The 19,982-nt window shown below is 64.4% G+C and overlaps 1 protein-coding gene across 1 annotated transcript in view; it reads right to left on the reverse strand.

The window, feature by feature from the left end:
* Positions 1-19,982, reverse strand: part of UVSSA (UV stimulated scaffold protein A) — a 30,305-nt gene that overhangs the window by 8,297 nt on the left and 2,026 nt on the right. Inside the window, exons 3-11 of the mRNA XM_045474840.1 lie at positions 18,778-19,108; positions 18,089-18,209; positions 17,059-17,433; positions 16,071-16,183; positions 15,812-15,940; positions 7,551-7,662; positions 1,543-1,681; positions 1,031-1,156; positions 173-356 (exon numbers count right to left, since the gene is read on the reverse strand). Coding sequence (XP_045330796.1) covers positions 173-356; positions 1,031-1,156; positions 1,543-1,681; positions 7,551-7,662; positions 15,812-15,940; positions 16,071-16,183; positions 17,059-17,433; positions 18,089-18,209; positions 18,778-19,108 — 1,630 coding nt within the window. The remainder of the gene's footprint in view (positions 1-172; positions 357-1,030; positions 1,157-1,542; positions 1,682-7,550; positions 7,663-15,811; positions 15,941-16,070; positions 16,184-17,058; positions 17,434-18,088; positions 18,210-18,777; positions 19,109-19,982) is intronic.

Raw genomic sequence — 19,982 nt, forward strand, 5'->3', positions numbered from 1 at the left:
AACCCCGGCACAAGTCCCCACCTGAGTGACACGTGACGGCCACAGGCAAGCCCTCCCTGGGGCGGCAGCGGCCAGCGCGGCAGTGGGAGGCTGGAGCCGCGCACTGCCACCCCCCCCCTCCCCCGCCCCGCCCTGCCCTGCCCTGCCCCTCCCGGCCTCGCCCCTGCCTCACCTTCAGCCGGTCCTGGCGCTCGCAGAGCCGGCCGTCGGGCCTCGGGGCGCGGCAGCGGTGCCGCACGGGCTCAAACTTCCCCGCGAAGGTGATGTAGCGGCTCCGGAGCATCTCTGAGACGTTGGCGTTGTCCGCTTCCACGTGTATTTCACTGGGCTTCCAGAAGCGGTGCTCAGAGGGACACCTGCAACACCAGACTCTCAGCGCTGCGGCGGGGAGGCCATCGGACGGCCCGGCCGGCGAGGCCTGGGCTGGGCAGGCTGGGGAGGGCACGCCGCAGAGACCCCGGGACCCGACCACAGGTGCCACAAGCTGAACGCCAGCAGCCCGGCAGAGCAGAGACCTCGGGGGCGATCCCGGCCCGGCAGGAGTGGGACTCGCCCGGGGAACACACAGATGGAAATCGCGCCCCTTCCCGTCGGCGGCCCCCAGAGGGAAAGTGAAGGCCGGCACAGCCAGGGGGCAGCTTCCCAGAAATTCCTGGCAGAACCCCAGGCCTGGCCCGTGGGGGGGCATCTGAGAGCACCGGGCGAGGGGTGGGTGGGGCGGCCGTGACAAGGGGCTGGGGTGCAGAAGCACCGAAGGAGCGCGAGGGGTCACAAAGGGCCCGGCAGCCCATCCTTCGTTCCCGGGGTGATGCCAGGCCACGCAGGACGGCGAGCGGCGGGGCACCTCAGACAGGGTGCAGACGCGCACTGCACACGGCTGCACGGCCGCCACACACCCGTGCCACGTGGTGGCCGTCCCCACGCCCTCCTGGCACCCGCAGGGGCTGCGGGGCAAGGGAGCGAGGGTCTCGGCCGGCGAGGGCGGTGGGGTGGGTGCCTGCGGGAGCCAGACGCGCACACACTCACTCACTTGAAGATCTTCCCGGCCGGCGGCTGTTCCTGGCCCCAGTAGCACAAATCCACCCCAAAGGGCACGACGGGCGCCCGGGCCCTCTCTGCGGCCAGCTTCCCAGCCTCCTCTGGTCCCACAGGTGCCCTGGAGAGGCCCCGAGAACAGGACACACCGACTGTGCACCCCTGGAGCCGGCCACAGCCACCCGCCTCTCCCTCGTGTCCTCCACTCTCCCCAGGCACAGACAAGGGCCCCCACGTCAGCACACTCGGGCCCGGGCTCCCGGGCGGACACCTGGGCCCGCGGGAAGCCCAGCATCGGGCCCCAGCCGTCCCCGGGGAGCTGCGCAGGGAGCTGAACGCCCCACGGCCTCAAGGTGGCTACGGTACGGCCCTCCGCGGGCCCCTGTACGCCTCATGACCCCTGGCCCGGGCGCACGCCGGGGACCGCCTCCCAGGGGCCAAAGGGGCCTCGGCAGCTCGAGGACAACGGCCCGCGCTCTGGGGAGAGGCGGGGCACCTGGGGGTCACCTGGGGCTGGGGGGCGGGGGCAAGCGTCCGTGCAGCGCGTGCAGCTGGGCGGCAGCACAGGTGGGGTCCTGCGCCTCCTCATCCCTCCTCATCTTCTTCCGGGCCCGTGAGCCCCGTGCCGCCGGGTCCCTCTCCAGCCCTGGAACAGAGAGGTGTTGTTCCCCACCACCCTTCCCACGACCCCGGACAGACCCCTGGGGCCACCACGCCCCCAACTCACGGTGACAACACGCTAGTGACCACACGTGTTAGTGCCAAACCCTCCGACTGCCCTCGGCCACGTTCCACAGAGAGTCTGGTCTGCCGCCAGCAGGATGAGGCCACCGCGCTGGGGTCTCCCGACACCTCAACGGGACGCGGGCAGAAGAGAGGCTGCCAGGCCACCGGCCTCTGTGGGCCGGCGTCCATCCCCAAGTCCCCAGGGCAGGGTGAGAGATTCCTCAACGCTACCGGGCCCTGCCCTGACCCCTGCTGCCCCTCTCCGCTGGGTGCGGAGGCCACCCTTCCCAGTCGCCGTGCAGGCCGGTGCCGCAGGGCGCACGGGAGGCACGGGGCGGAGTGTGGATTCGGACACCAGGGGCGCTCCACCCCAAGCACATCGCACCCCCCCCAACTCGCTGTGGGAGCCAGGGGCCTGGACTGAGCACTCTCCCCGCCGAGGGGCTGAGGGCCCGCGGGCCGAGCATGGCTCACACCGTGAGGACCCTGAGCTGCCAGGAAAGGAAGGAAACCAGCTGAGTGATGTGTCCCAGGCAGAGGACGAGAGGTCGAGCAGGCTGCACAGTCCTCCGGGGCCGAGGAGCTGGGGACTTGGAGGGGCACATGTGAGCGGCGGGCACCCCCAGGCGGCACGCGGGCATGAAGCCGGGGTGGCGGGGGGTTGGGGGGGGGGGCTCTCCCAGGTGGGGAGAGCAGATGCACGGACACCAGCACCCTCGCTCCTGGACCCAGGAGGACAGAAAGACAGCTGGAGGGTGAGAGACCCGAGAAGGAGGCAGCGCTGTTTTGCTGGAAAACGTGGGAAAGATCGGAAGGGCCTGCCGGGTGTCAGGAAGGAGAGAGTGGGGGACACCCAGCTGCTAGAGTTACAGGGGCTGCAGGAGACCCACAAAGCTTCTGAACAGAAGAGGCGGGTGCTCGGAAAGACCTCCGCGAAGACCCACGCTCCGTGTGACGTGACAGCGAGCGGGCAGGGGCGAGGCCTCAGGAGACTGAAGGAAAAGCCAGTCACACTCCCAGCGTTTTCTCCTATTAGCTTCTGCAGCCAGCCTGAGGGGCAGCCTCCCACCAAGACCCCTCGGCAGGGTGGGGGCGGGGGTGGGGGGCGCACACAGGAAGGTCTGCCTTGAAAACACTCCGGAAGCAGCAGCCAATCGGGCCCGGAGGGAGGGGAGGGAGCTCCGGGCTGGGCCGGCCGGCAGGGCGGGGTGGGGCGGGGGGATGTGACTGGCTCTGTAAAAGTCAGGGGACCACGGGGCTGGCCAGCAGACCCAGGCCCAGGACAGACGTTCGAGCGTGGTGACGAGGGCAGTGCACGGGACAGAGGATGAATCTTTCAAAATGGCCCTCAGAAAAAATAACATTCTTACCGTTTCACTAACACTTAACGAATACTTCCAAAACCAGAAGACACGTCATCCTACCACATAAAAGGTGGAAGAAAGAAAACAACAGAAACTGGGGACCAAGGCCCGGCACAGGCAGCAAAGTACTAACAACTCGCTAAACGGATCACCATCAGCCGAGAGGCAGACCGATCGGCCTTAAAACACGGAGCGACCTGCTGTCTACACCAGACCCACCTAAAACCACCGGTGAGCAGAAAGCGGGAACGAGGTCGTGAGGGAGGATTCACTCTGCAGGCGGCAAGGAGCGCGGACCGCTGACAGGCGCCACGGGGGCTCCGCGGACCCTCACAGGGCAGACCAAAAGGGCCCACGTGGCGGGCCGGCGGGACGCTGTATCCCAGGGGCCCTTCCGGGCACACGGGCCCCGGACAGGAGCAGCGTCCCCAGACCACGTCCCAGGGCCACAGAGCGGTCAGGGGGTGCACAGCAACGGGCAGTGGAGACCCCAGACGTCAGAAACGGACACAGACACGAGGTATTCAGCGCACACGCGTGCCCGCTTCCCGAGCGCACAGACTGGTGGTGTAGACAGTCCCACCGAACAATCCAGTCCGCACCGCCCCCTCCCCCACGGACTCACGACTGCCGACTCCGCCCAGCCACTCTGCTAGGGAGCCAGGGCCCCCGGGGAGGGCGCCAGGAAGGGCCTCACTGCGCCAGCACCACCAGGAGGGGCCGCGCCCGCCTCAGGTGGCCTCGGGCTCTCTGCGGCAGGATCGGATCAGACGGACTCGGCCCAGAGGCGGCTGCCCGCCCTCTGCAGCTTGGTGGGCGGCGGCTTTGGCCGTCGCACGGCTGGTTTCTCAGGGGCCCCCGGAGGCCGCAGGCCCTTGGTGGGAAACATCTGCCCGCGCCTGCTGCAGAAGACCAGCGAGCCCGCCCGCTGCCCTTTCTCAGGCTCCCGTGGCTGAGAGCAAAGGACAGAGCCGTTCGGGCGTGCTGGGTCCCCCGAGGCTGGGGACCCCAAGCAGGCTCCATCATCACCACGACACCCTAGCTCCAGCTCCCCAAAACCCCCCAGCGCCCCCACTCGGGACGTGGACGAGGTGGATCGCTAACCGCCGCAGGGCCCGTCGCGGTGGCCCGGCGAGCGTGCCCGCGACACACGCGCACGCCTGGTGCAGGGGGGTGGCGGTGGGCAAGACCGGTAAGTGGGCACTGTGGCATTTAGATGGATACAATCACAGCCCAAGGATCGATACGAGAATTCCTAAGAGTTACAAGAATGAAATATATTTTTCATTGATTTGTTGTTTTAAACCATTAAAAAGATGGGTAAGCGTGTTAAGGCAGAGTAAATACTCAGGGCACGAAAAAAACCACTACCACTTTCACGTCGTTGTAGAAAATCAATCTTGCTGACACACTTTCAAAGGAAAACCCCAAAAAGCAGACGGCATTCCTCGGGCCTGGGAGCGCGCATCTGCCGGGGAGAGCGAGGCCGCGGCCGCCCCGCCTCGCCAGCTGCGCCCGCCCGGCCCAGAGGCGTGCGACTCCGAGTACGGGAGCGGGAGCGTGGCTCCAAGGTACTCCCACGGTCGCCTTTAGGAAGCGTCAGAAAAACGCCCAAATCCCCGTTTTTGTTTAAATTGACCAAGTGGCACCCGTTTGCCTGGAGCGCGAAGGCAGACAGGGCGGGAGAGATGAATCGATAGCAGGAAATGGAGAGGCTGCGGCTTCGCGCGGAGTTAGGCCGCCGAGCTTGACACTATTGATTCCACCTGGTTCAGCTGGCCTTGTAATTAAAATGTAAATTTGAGAAAGAGATTACGTCCTGACAGAAACGGTAGGATTAAGGGGAAGATGAAAGCCCCTTGGTGAAAATTCAGAGAAAGGAATGCGAAAGAAAGAGCGCCAGCGTCCTCAGCCGTGTGGATTTAGACGAATCCACTGCAGGGTTCACCTGCGTTTAATTGAAAAAACAGCGACGGAATACGAAGCAGCGTTATGAACTGCCGCGCCCTGGCACACTTGTGTCTGGAAACCCCCAGGGCCCTGGAGGCCCACAAGGGCTGCCGTGCGGGTGAGGGTGGGGTCGCCCGGGTGCACAGCCGTCTCGGCAGCCGATCCCGGGTCACGAGCGCCCCCGCCCCCCCCCCCCAACCCCAAGCTCACTGGGACCCTCACCGCCCCTGGGACCCTGTGGCCCCCCCTCCCCCCCCCCCACAGCTGGGCTGTACGGGGCTGGCCTCGTCCCCGGGGCCCCTGCTCCATCGCCGGCCAGGCCCTCGGCAGCCCACCTGTCCGGGAAGGGACTCAGTTTAGCAAACACAGACGGACGGACAGCACCTGGCCCTGACCCGCGTCGGCCATTAGCATTCCCTTCCGGGTCACAGACAGCGTGTCGTGAGCCTTCCACAGAAAAGGGGTGAGCCAGTGGTGGCAAGACCGGCGGGGTCTCTCCCAACACGGGCCCCGCGGGCCTGACGAGGAAGCGGGTGTCAGGGGCAGGTGACAGGAGGCGGCATTCCGCTAACCTGCTCCTGCAGGGCAAACGCTCCGGGGCTCAGCGGAGGGACGGGGCACCCTGTAGGCCTGTGGCTTTCTCTGGGCCAGAAATACCTCAGTGGGAACGGCTGATCTGTCTTGCCGGGGCCTTGGCCGGGGAGACGAGCGGTTAGAACCCCTGGAGTGCGCTCGCCTTCTGTGGTCACTGGGGAACCCGGGAGCAGGACTCAGCTGGGCTCGGTGCTCAACGGCTCTTGCCGGTGGGCCCGGGGCTTTCTTGTCACACAGCAGCAGGGCAGGATCCCATCGAGTGTCCTGTGAGCGGCGCTGTGACACCCAGTCCCCCTCTGCCACCCTTGATTAGCAGGGTTCCAGGGAGGCTCACCACCCGGCCAGTGGGAGTGGCGGGAGTTCCCCCACCCCCGCCGGAGGCTGGCAAGGCCAGACCACGTGCCAGCCCCCCGGTGGTAAGGCAGATCCAGGGGCCACGGCTGTGGTCACTGCTCTCCTCACGACCGGCCACGAGGCACAAGCCACAGGCCAGAGGGAAGCTCTCCCTCCTGCGGGAAGGGCTCAGGGCCCTCAAAGCGAGACTGCAGAGGGCCCAGGACAAGCGGCTATGGCAGTAAGAGCTCAGCGGAGGACAAGCCGAGGGTCAGCATGGGCTCCCAGGCCCCAGAGGCAGGGCCGAGGGGCTCGCGGCCCGACCACTGCCGGGCACCCTGCCCAGGCAAGGGAAGCAAGAACAGGGTGGCGGGCACGCCCCAGGAGGCGCTCGGGCACGGGCTGCAGAGGCCCGGAGAAGTGACCGGACTGAGGCGGGGGGGGGGGGCCGTTCCCCGGGGGTCCCGTCCCCACTGCCCACCGTCCCAGCCTGGGCACGAGCGGCCTCAAGTGCGGCTGGGCCTCTGCTGGGCTCTGGCCTAGCCACGGGGGAGGCCTTTGGCCACGGGGAGCCCCCGCTCCGGTGGGAGGACAGCAGAACCCAGGGACGGCAGAAGAACACATAAGACCAAAGGGCAGGAGGGCTGCCCAGTGGTCGGAGGTGCCCAAAAAGCCACGAACGGAAGGTCAGCACGGCCAGAGCAGAGGGCGGGACGCACGTGCAGGCCGGCGCCTGGGGAGAGGTCACCTGGCTGGCAGACGGCAGGCGTCGGGTCTGGCTGTGCTGCTCGGGTCGTGAGGCCCCTAACGGGCCACAGCACCACCCCTGAGCGGCTGCCAACCACCCACACTCTTCACACACCTGCGCTTTGCCTCACAGCCTCGGGCAGACATCCACCTGTTTTGCCCCAAAAACCACGGATCCGGTTATTTGGCTCCTCTGGACGTGAGGGGTCGGCCCCGTGCGCCCACACCCCTGCTCCCGAGGGCCACCACCCTGGGCCGCTGGCAAGGAAACCACAGGGTGATGCTGCCCAGGAGCAACCTTGCTCTGCCCCACGGCAAACAGGCGTCCTGGGCCTGACGTGCCGCCACCGTGCGCGGCTCCACAGTCAGGAAGGAGGGAAGGGCGCTCCGCCACGCGGGGGCCGGGGACCAGGGAGGAGGCAGCGGTCTCTGTCGCCCGGTGCCCCTGCCCCAAGCGGGAATCGAGCCCCTGGACGTGGGAGCCGGCCCCCCCCTGGATTCGTGTGTCCCCAGCAGGGCTGCCCCTCGTGCGGAGCCGGCCTGACTGTGCCCCCAGAAGGGGCGGTGGCGCCTGCCCGACTCGGGGACGGCAGGAGCCCAGCACAGGGCCGGCCTGGGAGAGGGGCCCTGGGCACGAGGGGGAGGATGGCATGATTTTCGGTGACAGATCTGCAGCGTCACCAGGCAGGGCGCACACCAGGGCTGGCTCCCCTGCTCAGGAGGCCCCAGACCCCAGACGAGAGGTCATGCCCGAGGGCCAGCATCCTCGGCTCCTGCCACCCCACCGCCGGCCGCACTCACCACACTCGGGCTGCAGGTGCTCGGGGACGCAAGCCTCATAGCCCTCCTTCTCTGGGACCTCTATGAAGTCGTCGTCCTCGTCCTCATCCTCGTCCCTGACCGCTGGGCCCGTCTGTGGAAACACACCTGTGTGTGAGAACAGCCCAGAGGCCCAGAGGCTCTCGATCCTGCTGGGGGAGACCTCGCTCCAGGCTGGGTTTCGGCGACAGGCTCGAGGAAGCACCAAACACCAAAGATGGTCTCCAGGCGCTGCTCCTCAGCTCAGGCCAGCCCTGTGGCTCCTCCACCGGCCAGCCACCTGGGGTCCACGTCCAGCCACACGTAAACCTGCCCCACTACCTGGTTCCCTTTGAAACTCATGCAAGAAACCCGGCTTCAAGGTCTCACGGAGCAGACGTGCTCCCAGGGCCCTGTGAGACACGTCTCCCCCAGCGAGAGGCAAGATGCCCCCGGTTCCGGGCCGAGCTGAGGGTGGCATCCAGCTCAAGCCAGGCCCCCCGGGGACAGTGGTGTGTCTGTGCTGCCGGAATAACCTGCCCTTAAGAGTCACTCGTGACAGAGCCACCGAAGAGCCCGTTCCCTTTGGGCGGGGCCGCCTGCTCCCTAGCCCGCCCAGAGGGCCTGCTTCGCTCCTGGGGCACCGGGACCCTCTGCAGCACCCAGTCCGTGGCACAGCAGGGGCGGGGGCTGCCGCACACCCAGGAATCGGGCTCCTGAGGCTGGTCCTGCGCAGCCCCCTCCTCGCCCCCCTTCTCAGTGACCCCTGTGGCCCTAGGGCAGGACGCGAGGGAGAGGATCCCAGCAGGAGCCCGGCCTCCTCCGCACCACGGCCGCAACCGATTTCAGACCAAGTGGAGGAGACTTCCAGAACGGAGGCCCCCGTCGCACGAACGCAGACTGCCAGGCCTCTGAAGGTACAAAGCAGCAGCCTTGGAAGAACGGCCCTGTGACACATGCCTGCACCACCAAAACCTCTCTCAACAGCACACCTCAGAGGCACAGCGGAGGCCTGAGCAGGGGGACGGAGAGCCTGAGTGACCCAGGGGACAGGAGGCCGCGGGCTGGCCCCACACCGGGCCTGGCCAAGTCACAGACGCCAGCAGCGCCCGCCTGCCCGCACAGCTGGGCCTGGTGGCGGCCCCGGCAGCAACCCGGCGACCCGGCCGTACCTGTGGGCCCGGGACGCCCATGCAGGAGCCACCGCCCGCCCGGAGAGGCATAATCAGATGCAAATGCACTTTGTTTAGGTACAACCCACGGCTGTGCATCTGGGAAGCACGGGAGACATTAATCACTGGAAACTGTAATTTTTGTTATCAGTCTAACACTGATCAAAAGGGAAGCCTGTCTCCACCACTGACCTGTGAAACGTCCCAATTATGCTCTTTGGAAATGACAGGGGCACTTAACTCCCGAGCTGGGCAAATGACGACGATCAATCACGTTTGAATAACAATGAGCCGCGGACCTGAAAATTATTTTTGTATAGAATCTACCCAGGAATTTATGAAAGGTGGAAAGCAGCCCAAGGTTTTAGGGCATTACGGTTCTCGGCTGGTGCAGCGCGTATCCAACACTAAACAGAATTTATGTGTTTTAATTTTCTAAAAGGTAGATGTGCACCGGGTGCTACAATGCATAACATATAGTGCCGGGTTTTAAATACGGGGTCATTTTCATAAAATATTACGCTTATTGTTCACACCCTTGAATTTCACCAGGGACTTTTATTAAATTTTCATTTCTTAAAAAATATTCGGCTGCTTGGCTAACTATTAGGAATTATGCCCTCTTTCTCCCCAACTAAAATTGTTTACTCCTGTGAAGAAACACAGAACCCTGAGCTGCTCTTTGTTCTTAAATTAGCACTGATCAGGCCGCACCAGGCAGCACACACACCACCTCCAGCACGCCGCCCCCTGGGTCTGTGCAGCCAGGTCCCCCGGAAGAACGCGGCGGACTCGACCGCAGGGTGCTCACCTCCGGTCTGCTGGTGGCCCACTCAAACCACAGCGACGCAGCGTCAGACACGGACTTGGCCGCCAATATCGAAGCCACGCTTGAAAGCTTCCACTTTCTTGTGGTTCGCGGCGTTCACTCGGCTGTCTGAACCCCCCCGGAGCTCAGAGTGACCCTGGATGTCGGGCCCTGAGCACATCAGCAAAGGGCAGTGACATCTGGTGTCCAGAGGTGGAGGGGGCGCCACGTCCAGAACAGTCACTGCGGCTGTGACACCTGTGTGACCTGCCCAGGGGCCTCACACAAACGCCTGTTCAGAGAGCAGGAGCACCGCCACCAGGCAGGCCAGAAAGCCCTCTCCATGAGACGTTGGTGAAGCAGCATGGATTGGGGAAACTGAGGCCGGCAGGAAGGAGCCCATGGGAGCCAGTCCCGGGGCAGGACTTCCCCTCAAAGTCAAAGGTCACAGGCTGGTAAGAAACCAGCACTGGATGAGGCAAGGGGAGGCACTGGGGGCAGGAGGCAGAGGAGGGGCGCCCGCTGGGATCGTCCTGTAAGGAGGCATCCGGTTGAAAGTGGGTGGTCCTCAAAACCGAGTGGGCTCATAAGCTGTTCTGTGTTTGCCAGAAGCTGAGTTTCCCTGTCGCAATAAACCCCACGAACACTCTCGAGAAACCAGCCCCTGCGTCCCCCCCACCTTCCCTAACGGAGAGTCCCTGGGCAGACACCCAGGGATGGGGGACAGACACCTCCCGGGCACAGCCTGTCCGCAGCCACGGGGAGGCGCAGAGGAGGGCCTCGGGCCTTCCGCGGGTCTTACACAAATGGATTCGCACCCACGGTTAAAAGGATTTAGAAAAATGAGCCTCTGGGATCGTAATTAAACAAGCAATAAAACGGCTAAAATATACAACGCAATCAGCTTACAGCAGTGGGGGTATCGGGGTTACTGATTATTTGAGGAGGAACAGAACGAGCGACCTGGCTCCGGGAGCGGGTCTGCCCGCCAAACGCGCGCCCGAGATGCAGCTGGGACCGTTAAATAAATTTTGTACGATCTAATTAACTTGGTGCGCAATCTCAATTACTTTTCACCCAAGAAATCACTTTTGTTCAGTTTTATGTGTGTCTGTTTCCCTTTTTAAAAAAAAAATGATGTAAGGCCTCGTCAGACAAGTGAGCTCCAACCTGCATTTGTCTTTCGGCGGCTTGATGGCCATGCATTTAAAACCCCATTCTATCTTATAAACTAAAAATTAAACGTGCTCAGCTGTGATGGCCGTCATCGCATCTGCTATTTATATGCTAATGCCCTCCCTGGAAGGCCGTGCAAATTGCCCAGCCAGGCCAATATCTCATGCACATCTCCAGCTGCTGGGGACGCACGCTCACAGGGCAGAGGACAGCAGGGCGTGGGACTGGCCAGGGCAAGAGCGAGGACACAGGGACCCTTGGCGACACCACTCGGGCCGCAGAGCGCACGGTCCCCGCTCAGCGAGAGCAGAGCTGGTGAAGTGCGTCACCGGGTTCTAGGACGGCCACGGCCCCCCCATCTGGTCTGATCCAGCCCTGCGTCCAGCCTGTTGGCAGTGCAAGAAACCGCGCCGTGGGTCCACAGGACACGGGCAGGCCCGCTGCCAGGGCGAGGCTGGGGCGCGAGGCCCTGCAGGGTCACCAGGAGGCTCGGGTGGGTAACTCGGGTCTGTGCCATAGTCCACGTGGGCATCCTCCCCTCGGCCGCCACGCTGGGGCTCGCCGCCGGACTCAGCAGGCCGTGAGACGCGCTCCCCTGGGCTACCCGACAGCACATCTGGCGGAGGGCGCAGCTTGCTGGTTAGACCGGGCAGTTCCCACCGCCCGAAGGAGCCGTGTCCACACGGGAAGAGGAAAACCTTCAGCGCGCGCCCTCCTCCCTCAGCCCAAACTTCGCAGGCAGAGCGGCAGGCGGCCGGCACCCTCAAAGGCCGAGGCTCACGCAACTCCCCCCAGACTCCGTCTTCTCATCTGTGAAATGGGGCGGTACCACCATCTACCTCAGAGCATGCTCGGGGACTCAAGGGCTGGTACCTGAAGGTGTTCCGGAGGAAGGGGTGTGCGGTGTAGACACACAGGAGAGGCCAGGCACCGCGGGGCTGGGCCCCAGGGCCCCCAGGAGACGGCTGGCCCTGAGCAGGGGGCGCTTGAGCGGGAGCTCCAGTCCTCGTGAGAAAGGCAAGAGGCGTCCAGACCCCTCCCCCGGCCTCCAGCCCCTTGCTGCGGCGGCTCGGCCTTCAGCGTGATGGAGGGGACCGCGTCACCAGGAAGGCTGTTTACTGGCCCTGCCGAGCACAAGGTCCCCACCGCCGGCTGATTTAGTTTCCCTGCCTCCCTGGGGTGCCTGACTCGTTCAACATTTCATTCCCTGGGTTCCCTGCTCTGTCCTTTCCACCTACAGGAAGCCAGCACTCACATGCCTCCAGCAGCAGAGGAAACCTGTCCGACACCAGAGCAGCAGGAGCCCCAGGCCGAGGGGCCTCCTCCCTCAGACAGGTCTGCTGGGGACGCTGGCACAGAGCCACGGGGCTCCATCTGCTTTTAGAACGAGTGACGATGCGCCCGCCGCTCAGACCATGTGGCTGCCACTGGTGAGCGATGAGAAAACATAACCCAGGCATTCTTAAAAACCATACCGCGGATAGTCTGTATGAACGGATACTCGAAATTCATTTTTTCAGACATAGCGGTTGGTGGGAAATTAATATTTTGTTAATTACACAACAGGATAATTGGTGATCTCGGCCACATAATTAAACCGCAAGCAATTTAAAAGTTTATAAAGGATTTTTATCAGTTTAACAAATGTAGCAGCCACGGATTATTACACCTCTCCTACGACAGCAGAGCCGGAGACTAAATCTACCTGACGACGCTCCACATTGATCTGTTCAGGATTTATCCCCGGCCTGCCTCCCGCAGGACGGAGATACGCTCTATAGAACAAACACTTACACGTATTAAAGGTGGAACTACGTCAAAAGGAAAACAGTCTGTAGAACCAACAGCAACACAAAAAACAACCCGAGGATGGCTTCTGACCCGCAGAACCCCCGCCGGGCTTCCCGGTCGGGCTTCCGCAGTCACAGGCTCCTGGCCGGCTCGCTCGCTTGCTCTCTCTCTCTCTAGCGTCCGTTCTGGCCTCCCACACATCGGTCGTTAGTTCTGAGACACTCGGATCCCTGTCACCGAATCGGCGTCCCCGGCTCGGCCACTGTGCAGGCGGTCGCCAGGGCGAGCCCCGGCTGAGTGGGGGACGTGGGGGACGTGGGGGACGGCCCAGGCCAGTGATTCAAAGTCTCAGACGTTTTACTTGGGACCGGGCGGAGCGCGCCTGGCTAATTCCCCGGAGGCCTGCGCCGCTGCGGGAGCAGATGTGCAGATACGGCCGCGGCTATTCCGGGAAGCGGCGCTCACCTGAGCGGGGCGCTGCCACTCAGCCCCCCCCCCCATCCCCGATCGCTTCGTCTCCAGGCGCCACGGCCCACCAGCTGGCGCGGACGACCATCTCCAAGGATTTCGGAGCGGTGCCTTTTTTAAATCAGTTCGTGGAGAAGCGTCTTCAAAGTGTCCTTTCGGCTGACAGAGGCGGTGAAGCTCCCCTGCGTCCGAAGTCACCTTCCCACACTCAGCTCCACCCTCCGGGGCCATCCTGAGCCTCGGCGCCCTGCTGTCCTCCCGCCGGAGGAACAGTGTCCTGTCCTGTTTGGAGGACACCCACAGCCCCTCCTCCGGAGGGTCCCCCACCTCACTGGCCCCCCAGCCTTCAGAACGGAAGCCGGCGCCTCTGACTGAGGGCCTCCCATCCCACAACCTGCTGGGCCACAAGCAGCGTACCTGCCCCCACCAGACACCCCCTCGGATGCCTGGGGACAGTGCCCGGAATGGGGGGCTACATCAGCGAGGGTGTGAGTCCTGCCTGAGCGAGGGAACCATCAAGGCTCTGACTGTATCGCGGGTGGGGGGAGGGGGCACAGCCCCAGCCCAGCACCCACAGGGCACCCAGGGCAGGGCTCCTTCCACACGGGGAGCCTAAGCCCTTCAGTCTCCACCGGCCTGTGGCCTCTGCTGGAGAAAGGACCCATCCTGGCTGCTGTCGGCAGCCTGCCCTCAGATTTGAGCCCCGTGGGCCCCCAGGCCGCGGAGCTGCAGCAGCCACGGACAGAGCAGCCGGCCTCTCCTCCCCTGGGGGCCCTAGAGCCTCGAGGCGAGGGTGGTGCGTGCCAGCTTCAGGCACCTGGGTGGCTCTGCCCGCCTCGCCCGGCTCCGCTGCCCCCGAGGGCGGGCGAGGGCACCTGCTACAGGGAAAGCGGGAGCCAGCCCAGCTGGGCCTCTAGCGGGAAAGAGGCGGGCCCCAGAGCACCGCGAAGGGGGCACGCGGGGAAGCCCCACGGCCCCCGCACCCCTCCCTGCTCTCAGGCCAGCCTGCGCTCTGGCACCGTGACCCTGGGTCACCTCACGTTCAAAAAGAAATCCCTCTGCACGTGTGGGAACGAGCTGACCACATCACCTCCTTCCCGACAACAGAAAACCACCCCTTTCGTTGCAAGAAGAGTATCTTTTTTCACAAAACTAACTCTTACTCAGGGCACACACCTGAGCAGGGTCCTCCGTGGAATGCTGCACCCACAGAAGCCGGGCTGGGATCTCAGCGCCAGGTCAGGAACTTTCCTCACCCTCTTGAGGCCTTGCGGGAGAAAGGCAAGATCGCCCTCTGCCGGTCCCTGGGGGCCGCTGCGCAGTCACCCCTCTCCTGGGCCCCTCCCACACGAAGGGCGGCGGCCTGGAGGGCGTCTAGTGGCCCTGGAGGGGGCAAGGTCACTAGGTGCCGAGACCGGGGGTGTCGGCCACTGTCTGTCCTAGGTCTCGGTGGCTCTGGACTTGCTGTTCCCAGCCCGGCAACGCCATTCTTCCCACCCTAGAGCTTCCTCTAGCAACAGTTGTGTCTCCCTGGAGCGCAGCCCCGCCCTCCTCCCTCCGGGGTCCTGGGGTTGCAGGTGAAGCTGGTGTCCGGCTCCCAGGCTGGAGCCCAGGTTCAGGGTCCCGGCACCCGGCACAGAAGGACACTCTGGGGCCTGCCTTCTCAGTTCCGAGATAGAGGTGCTGTGCTGGCCCCACCGTGGCCTGGCTACGGCTGCCTCTCCCTGCTGGCCCGCGCCCAGTCTCTGAGGACACCCGCAGAGGACACGGCTCTCGAATCCCTCTCGGATGTTAAGTCCCAGGTCCTGGCCCAGACCCACCGGAGGGGGGCCCGGAAGTCACGGTCTTTAAGGCTCAGGGTGGCTGCATGATGCCTGCTGTCTCAGGGGCTGGCGGCCTTCACTCGGGCACCATCACCAAGTGCGCGCCTGTCCTGCTGCCTGGGGACACGGCGCTCAAGAGCACCAGCTTCCCCCGCCCAAACCACACAGTATCTGTGAGGCGCCACGACCAGCCACACCCGGCCTCGACCACCCTCCCCAAATTAGGCACCAGCCGCGCGTTCAGCCCGCCCGGCGGCCGGGGAGCTCCTCCCTCTGCACAAGCCTGGAGCAAAAGTCCCGATTTTCTGTCTGCCGCAGGCATCCTAACTCCGTGTGTCCTTGGCTACGACGCAGGCAACAGAATGAGACCCCGAAGCCTGGAAGGTTGACACCAGCTCACGGGAGGCTCTGCTGGGGCGCTCGGGGAGGTTCAGGGGACAGCAGGGCTGGCCTAGGTCTCAGCTCAGCCCTTGGCCTCCTCCTCCTCTTCTTCCGGGGCCCTGGGACCTCCCTCCCGACCAGAACCTTCTGACTGTTCCCCCAGCTCACCTGCCACGCCCTCCTGCCCCAGACCCCGTCCCAGCCCTCCAGCGGCCAGGGGGCCTCAGCTGCGCCCTCTGACCTTCCAAACCAAAGCTTCCGTTTCGGGAACTGAGCACCCGGTGAGGCAAGAACCAGAACATCTCTGAGCCCCCAGTGATTCCCGCTCAGAAAACCGAGCACATAGGGGCGCCTGGGTGGCGCAGTCGGTTAAGCGTCCGACTTCAGCCAGGTCACGATCTCGCGGTCCGTGAGTTCGAGCCCCGCGTCAGGCTCTGGGCTGATGGCTCAGAGCCTGGAGTTTGTTTCCGATTCTGTGTCTCCCTCTCTCTCTGACCCTCCCCCGTTCATGCTCTGTCTCTCTCTGTCCCAAAAATAAATAAACGTTGAAAAATAAAATTAAAAAAAAAAAAAGAAAACCGAGCACAGGCCAAAGAGGAGATCTCCTTGCTGTCGCCTCTGCCCCAGCCCGCGGGCGGCACTCACCTCCCCGCTGCGCCCCTCCTCAGGTTCGATGTCCAGCTCCCCAGACCTCCTCAGGGCAGTTTCCAGTTCCGCCTTCAAGTTGACGGCGGCTTCCAAGTGCCCGCCACGAACCCCCGCGCGGGTGAACAGCTGCCGACAAGGAGGCGCATCACTGGGGCAGGCCAGGGCGCCCTCCCCTTCCACCCCGGGGGTCAGCCGCTGCACAACCCTGACCCTGGCCTGCACCTGAGCACGTGTGCGCGGTGGAGACGGGCCTCACCTGTACCCAGGAGCGCACGGCCGGCAGGAACTTGTTTCGGATAAGCTTGAGCGCGTCCCGGGCAGACTGGATGACGGCGTGGTTGTCCTCGTCCTCGTGCACCCTCAGGCCATCTGGATCAAAGCACACGGGGTCACCGGAGGAAGCAGGGCAGGTCACCCAGCACCACGGATGGACCAGCCGCACTTCTGTGCGTCGGCCCCCAGCCACGTGTCGCCCAGGACCCCACGCCTGATGCCACAGAAAGACGTTCACTACTTTAAGATTTTGGTGGAAATCGTTTCAGCCCGACCCCAACGCCCGGCCCGGTGTCCTCATAGACACACGCGCCCCAGCCCATACGCCCGGCCCGCGGCGGCCCTGAAGCCCCTCCCCTGACAGCTCTCAGGACGGAGGCCCCAGCCTCAGCTGGGCCCCAGGGTCCTCCCTCCGTGTCCTGCCCCCTAGCCCTTCTGCGGCCGGGTACCCTCCTCGTGTTCCCCCAGTCCCGGCCAGACAGCGGGCAGCTCCTTGGGGCTGGTGGGGCTCAAGATGCCGGGGCGTGTGGGGTGTTCACACGGCTCCGTGCCCTGACTGCCCTTTCTCTGTAAACACCGAGGGGCTCTCAACCCACCTAACACCCCGCACAGGGGGCCAGGCCACAGCGGGTCCCGTGCAGCACACCTGTGTCGTCGCCAACGTGGCGAGAAGCCGCTCTGCAAACACGTTTCCTCCAGACCAGGGCGGACAGCCACCCTCCGATCCCGACGGGCCCGGGACCAGGCCCCACAGCCTCCCGCAGGGCTCCAGGCCACTTGTGGCAGCAGCTCCGCCCTTGCCGCCGCATCAGCCCCTCTCAAGGAGCACCCCGGGTGGGGCCGTGGGACCCAGAGCCTCAAGTCACCTGGGACCCCAACCTTGGAGGACCGGCCCTGCCACGTCCCGAGAAGTCTGAGCTCTTGCCAGCACCCCTAGGGCCCACGGCCAGCCCACGGGAGCCGGTGGTTACCTGAGGAGAGCTCCACGTCTAGCGTGTACTTGTGGGAGCCCAGTCCGTGGCGCCGCACAAACCCTTCCTCATCACTGTCGCCGTCCTCGTGCCGGTCCTCGTCCTCCTCGTCCTCCTCGTCCTCCTCCCCCGAGTCCCCTGCAGTCCAGGGAGGGGGAGACGGAGGGCGGGCACAGGCGAGCAGGCTCTTGCTGCAACAGGGCTCCTCGTCCCCAGGCCTCACGGCACCGGCCAGGCAAGGGGCGCCCCCTTCAGACGCACCGAAGGCCACGGTGGGCAAGGCGGCTCCCGGGCCCTCGGCCAAGTCCAGCGGCACCAGCAGCCTGAAGCAGCTCTCCACCTCCGTGAGGCAGCACCGGATCTCCTCAGATGTTTCTGCAAAGATGCGGGAACTGCCTGTTGGGTCGTGATGACAAGCAGCAGCACCTCCCCTCAGGCAGAGCCCAGGGTCAGAGGGAGGGCCGCCCGCCCCTCCTTCCTTTCCGGACAGAGGCCAGCCCTGGGCGCACGGAGGCTTTGTCGTCTCTTAGAAACCACCCGACTGTGCAGCACCCCACCACCCGCCCGGTGACGTCCTCAGTAACACCCTCACGCCTGGACTTCTGGGAGGCTCACGGGCGCCCCGTGAGTACCAAGTGTGGTAGGCCACCGTGGGCGGAACTTCCGGAAGAGAGCGGCCAGCTGAGAGCCGTGGGGACGCACACCCTTCCCAGCCCTCCAGCCGGACCGCACTCCAGCCAGCACCTGCCTTGGGGCCTTCCTCTCGAGTTCCTCTCACCCTGGCTGCCCCTCGTGGAAAGGGCCAGCTGCTCAGAAAAGGGTCAGGTTTCAGAAGTAGGGGTGCCAGCAAGAGCTGTCCCCTGCGCCACCTACGGGACCTTTATGGGGAGCATCGTTCTCAGACACCACCACCAGGGGGCGCAGGAGAGGCGGGCCCACCCGGAGCTTCCTGGGGACCGGCTGGGGGCTGCGGCCAAGGTCAGGCCAGCGGTCTACCCACCTGCAGCCCCACGGGGTGGGGAGAACTCACCCTCCATGTCCCTGACGGCCCGCTCACACCTCTCCCTGTAGATTCTGTCCAAGCGTTTCTGCTTCTCCTCCTCCCGCTTTCTTTCTGCCAGAGTCCGTGCGCTCACATCCTCAAAATCCACCTGAGGAATCAGAGGTTAGACCGGACTACACGAGACGCGTGGGAAACACAGTAAGTCAGACAGAAACCCAGAAGAAGGCGTGTCGGCACCGGCACACGGCCCTCTGTGCCCCTGGGGCCCCGTGTCTCAGCACTTCAGCGCTCATCGGCAACGACTGGCCCCCGACGGGATCAGGGCCAGCAGCACTTCCAGCGAAGCACACGCCACGTGGGAAAGCAGCATGGGCCCTGGGGCCCCTGACGAGCAGCAGCACGTTCAGGCTGCAGGGGGACCGGCCAGCGGCCCTGGCCGAGGCGGGGGCTGCCAGGGAGGAGGGCCCGGCCCGGCAGGTCTCACGCAGCCAGGACCGCCAGAGCCCACAGCAGACCCGGGCGGGACTCAAGCTCGGGGCCACAGAACAGGGCCGCGTCCGAGCAGCTGACTCCTTTCCCTCGTTTCCGCTTCCCGTGGAAGTCAGGACCGGAGGCTCCGCTCCGTCCACGCGTCCCCCACTTAGGGCTGCCGTCCCCTCCCGGGAGCCCCTCCACCACGCTGGCCGGCAGCGAGACGCCAGGCAGGCCCGCCCCACCTGTTGGCTGTGTCTCAGGAAGTGGTAGCCCAAGGCGAGCTTCTTGTAGGCGGCGCCGTACTTCCCGTGCCATCCCTGGACAGCCCTGGCGGCCGCCTGCCTCAGCCTCCGGGCCGCCTCCCTGGGGGGCGGCAGGGGCTGCTCGTGGTCGGTGCCCAGGGTGAGCTCCAGAAACTCCTGGAAGTTGGAGACGACCAGCACGCGGAACTGGTGAGACCGGGCGAAGAGCTGATCTATGACCTGGAAGGCGGAGAGGCGGACCTCGGCGTGCTCTCGGCTCAGCTGGGCCATGAGCAGGTGGTAGGCGCGGCGGAGCTGCTCCTCCGAAGACCTGGGGAGAGCAGCCGTGCTGGCCTGCTGGGCGCCCACTCCCCGGGGACGCTTCGTTAAGTGCCCTGTGTGGGGACACACCCTCTCCCGACCCCCCGCCTCCGTCCGCAGCAGGGCGGACAGATGCTGCCTCGGGCCTCTGCCTGTTTCTGCGGGCCCCACAAGCCAAGAGCGGTTTTTACGCTATTTAACGGCTGAAACAAATCAAAAGAATAATACTTGATGACATGTGAAAATCACAAGATCCAGCGTCAGTGCCCATAAAGTTTTACTGGGACACGACCGCGGCCGCACCTTCACCTCCTTCGCCGCTACCGCCCACAGCTGAGTGGTCACGGCAGAGACTTTATGGGCCGCGGAGCCTACCGTATTCACCACCTGGCCCGTTACACAAAGTCCCAGCTGACATCTCCAGGGGACACCACAGCCCCCAGCCTCCCCTGCAGGTGCAGCCACCTGACTGGAACAAAAGGGAAAAGTCACGGGGCTCCCGGGGCCCGCCCTCCTGTCACTCTTCCCAGTTCGTTCCCCTGCAGAAAAACCCACTGCCATTTTGGAGTTTTGTGGGACATACAGTGAGACCTGAGCCGAAAATCTTGTCGACGTGCAAAGACTTGAAGTCACTCAAACTTTAAGTCACTAAAGACTTAAAGTCACTCAAGGTCACTACTTAAAGTCACTCAAACTTTCCTGTCTTGTAAATACAAGATAAGGACGATCGGCGAGTTTTGACTTAAGCTCTCAACAGCTCCCAACCGACAGTCTTTAGGAAGCGTTCGTGCCGCACTCCCCCTCCCTGGGGCCGCTGCCCCACAAAGTGACCGCCTGCCAGACCTGGACGCTGCAGGGCCCTGGGGACACAGCCTCCGGAGAGG

This window comes from Leopardus geoffroyi, chromosome B1 (genome assembly GCF_018350155.1).
Source record: "Leopardus geoffroyi isolate Oge1 chromosome B1, O.geoffroyi_Oge1_pat1.0, whole genome shotgun sequence".
Lineage (NCBI taxonomy): Eukaryota > Metazoa > Chordata > Mammalia > Carnivora > Felidae > Leopardus > Leopardus geoffroyi.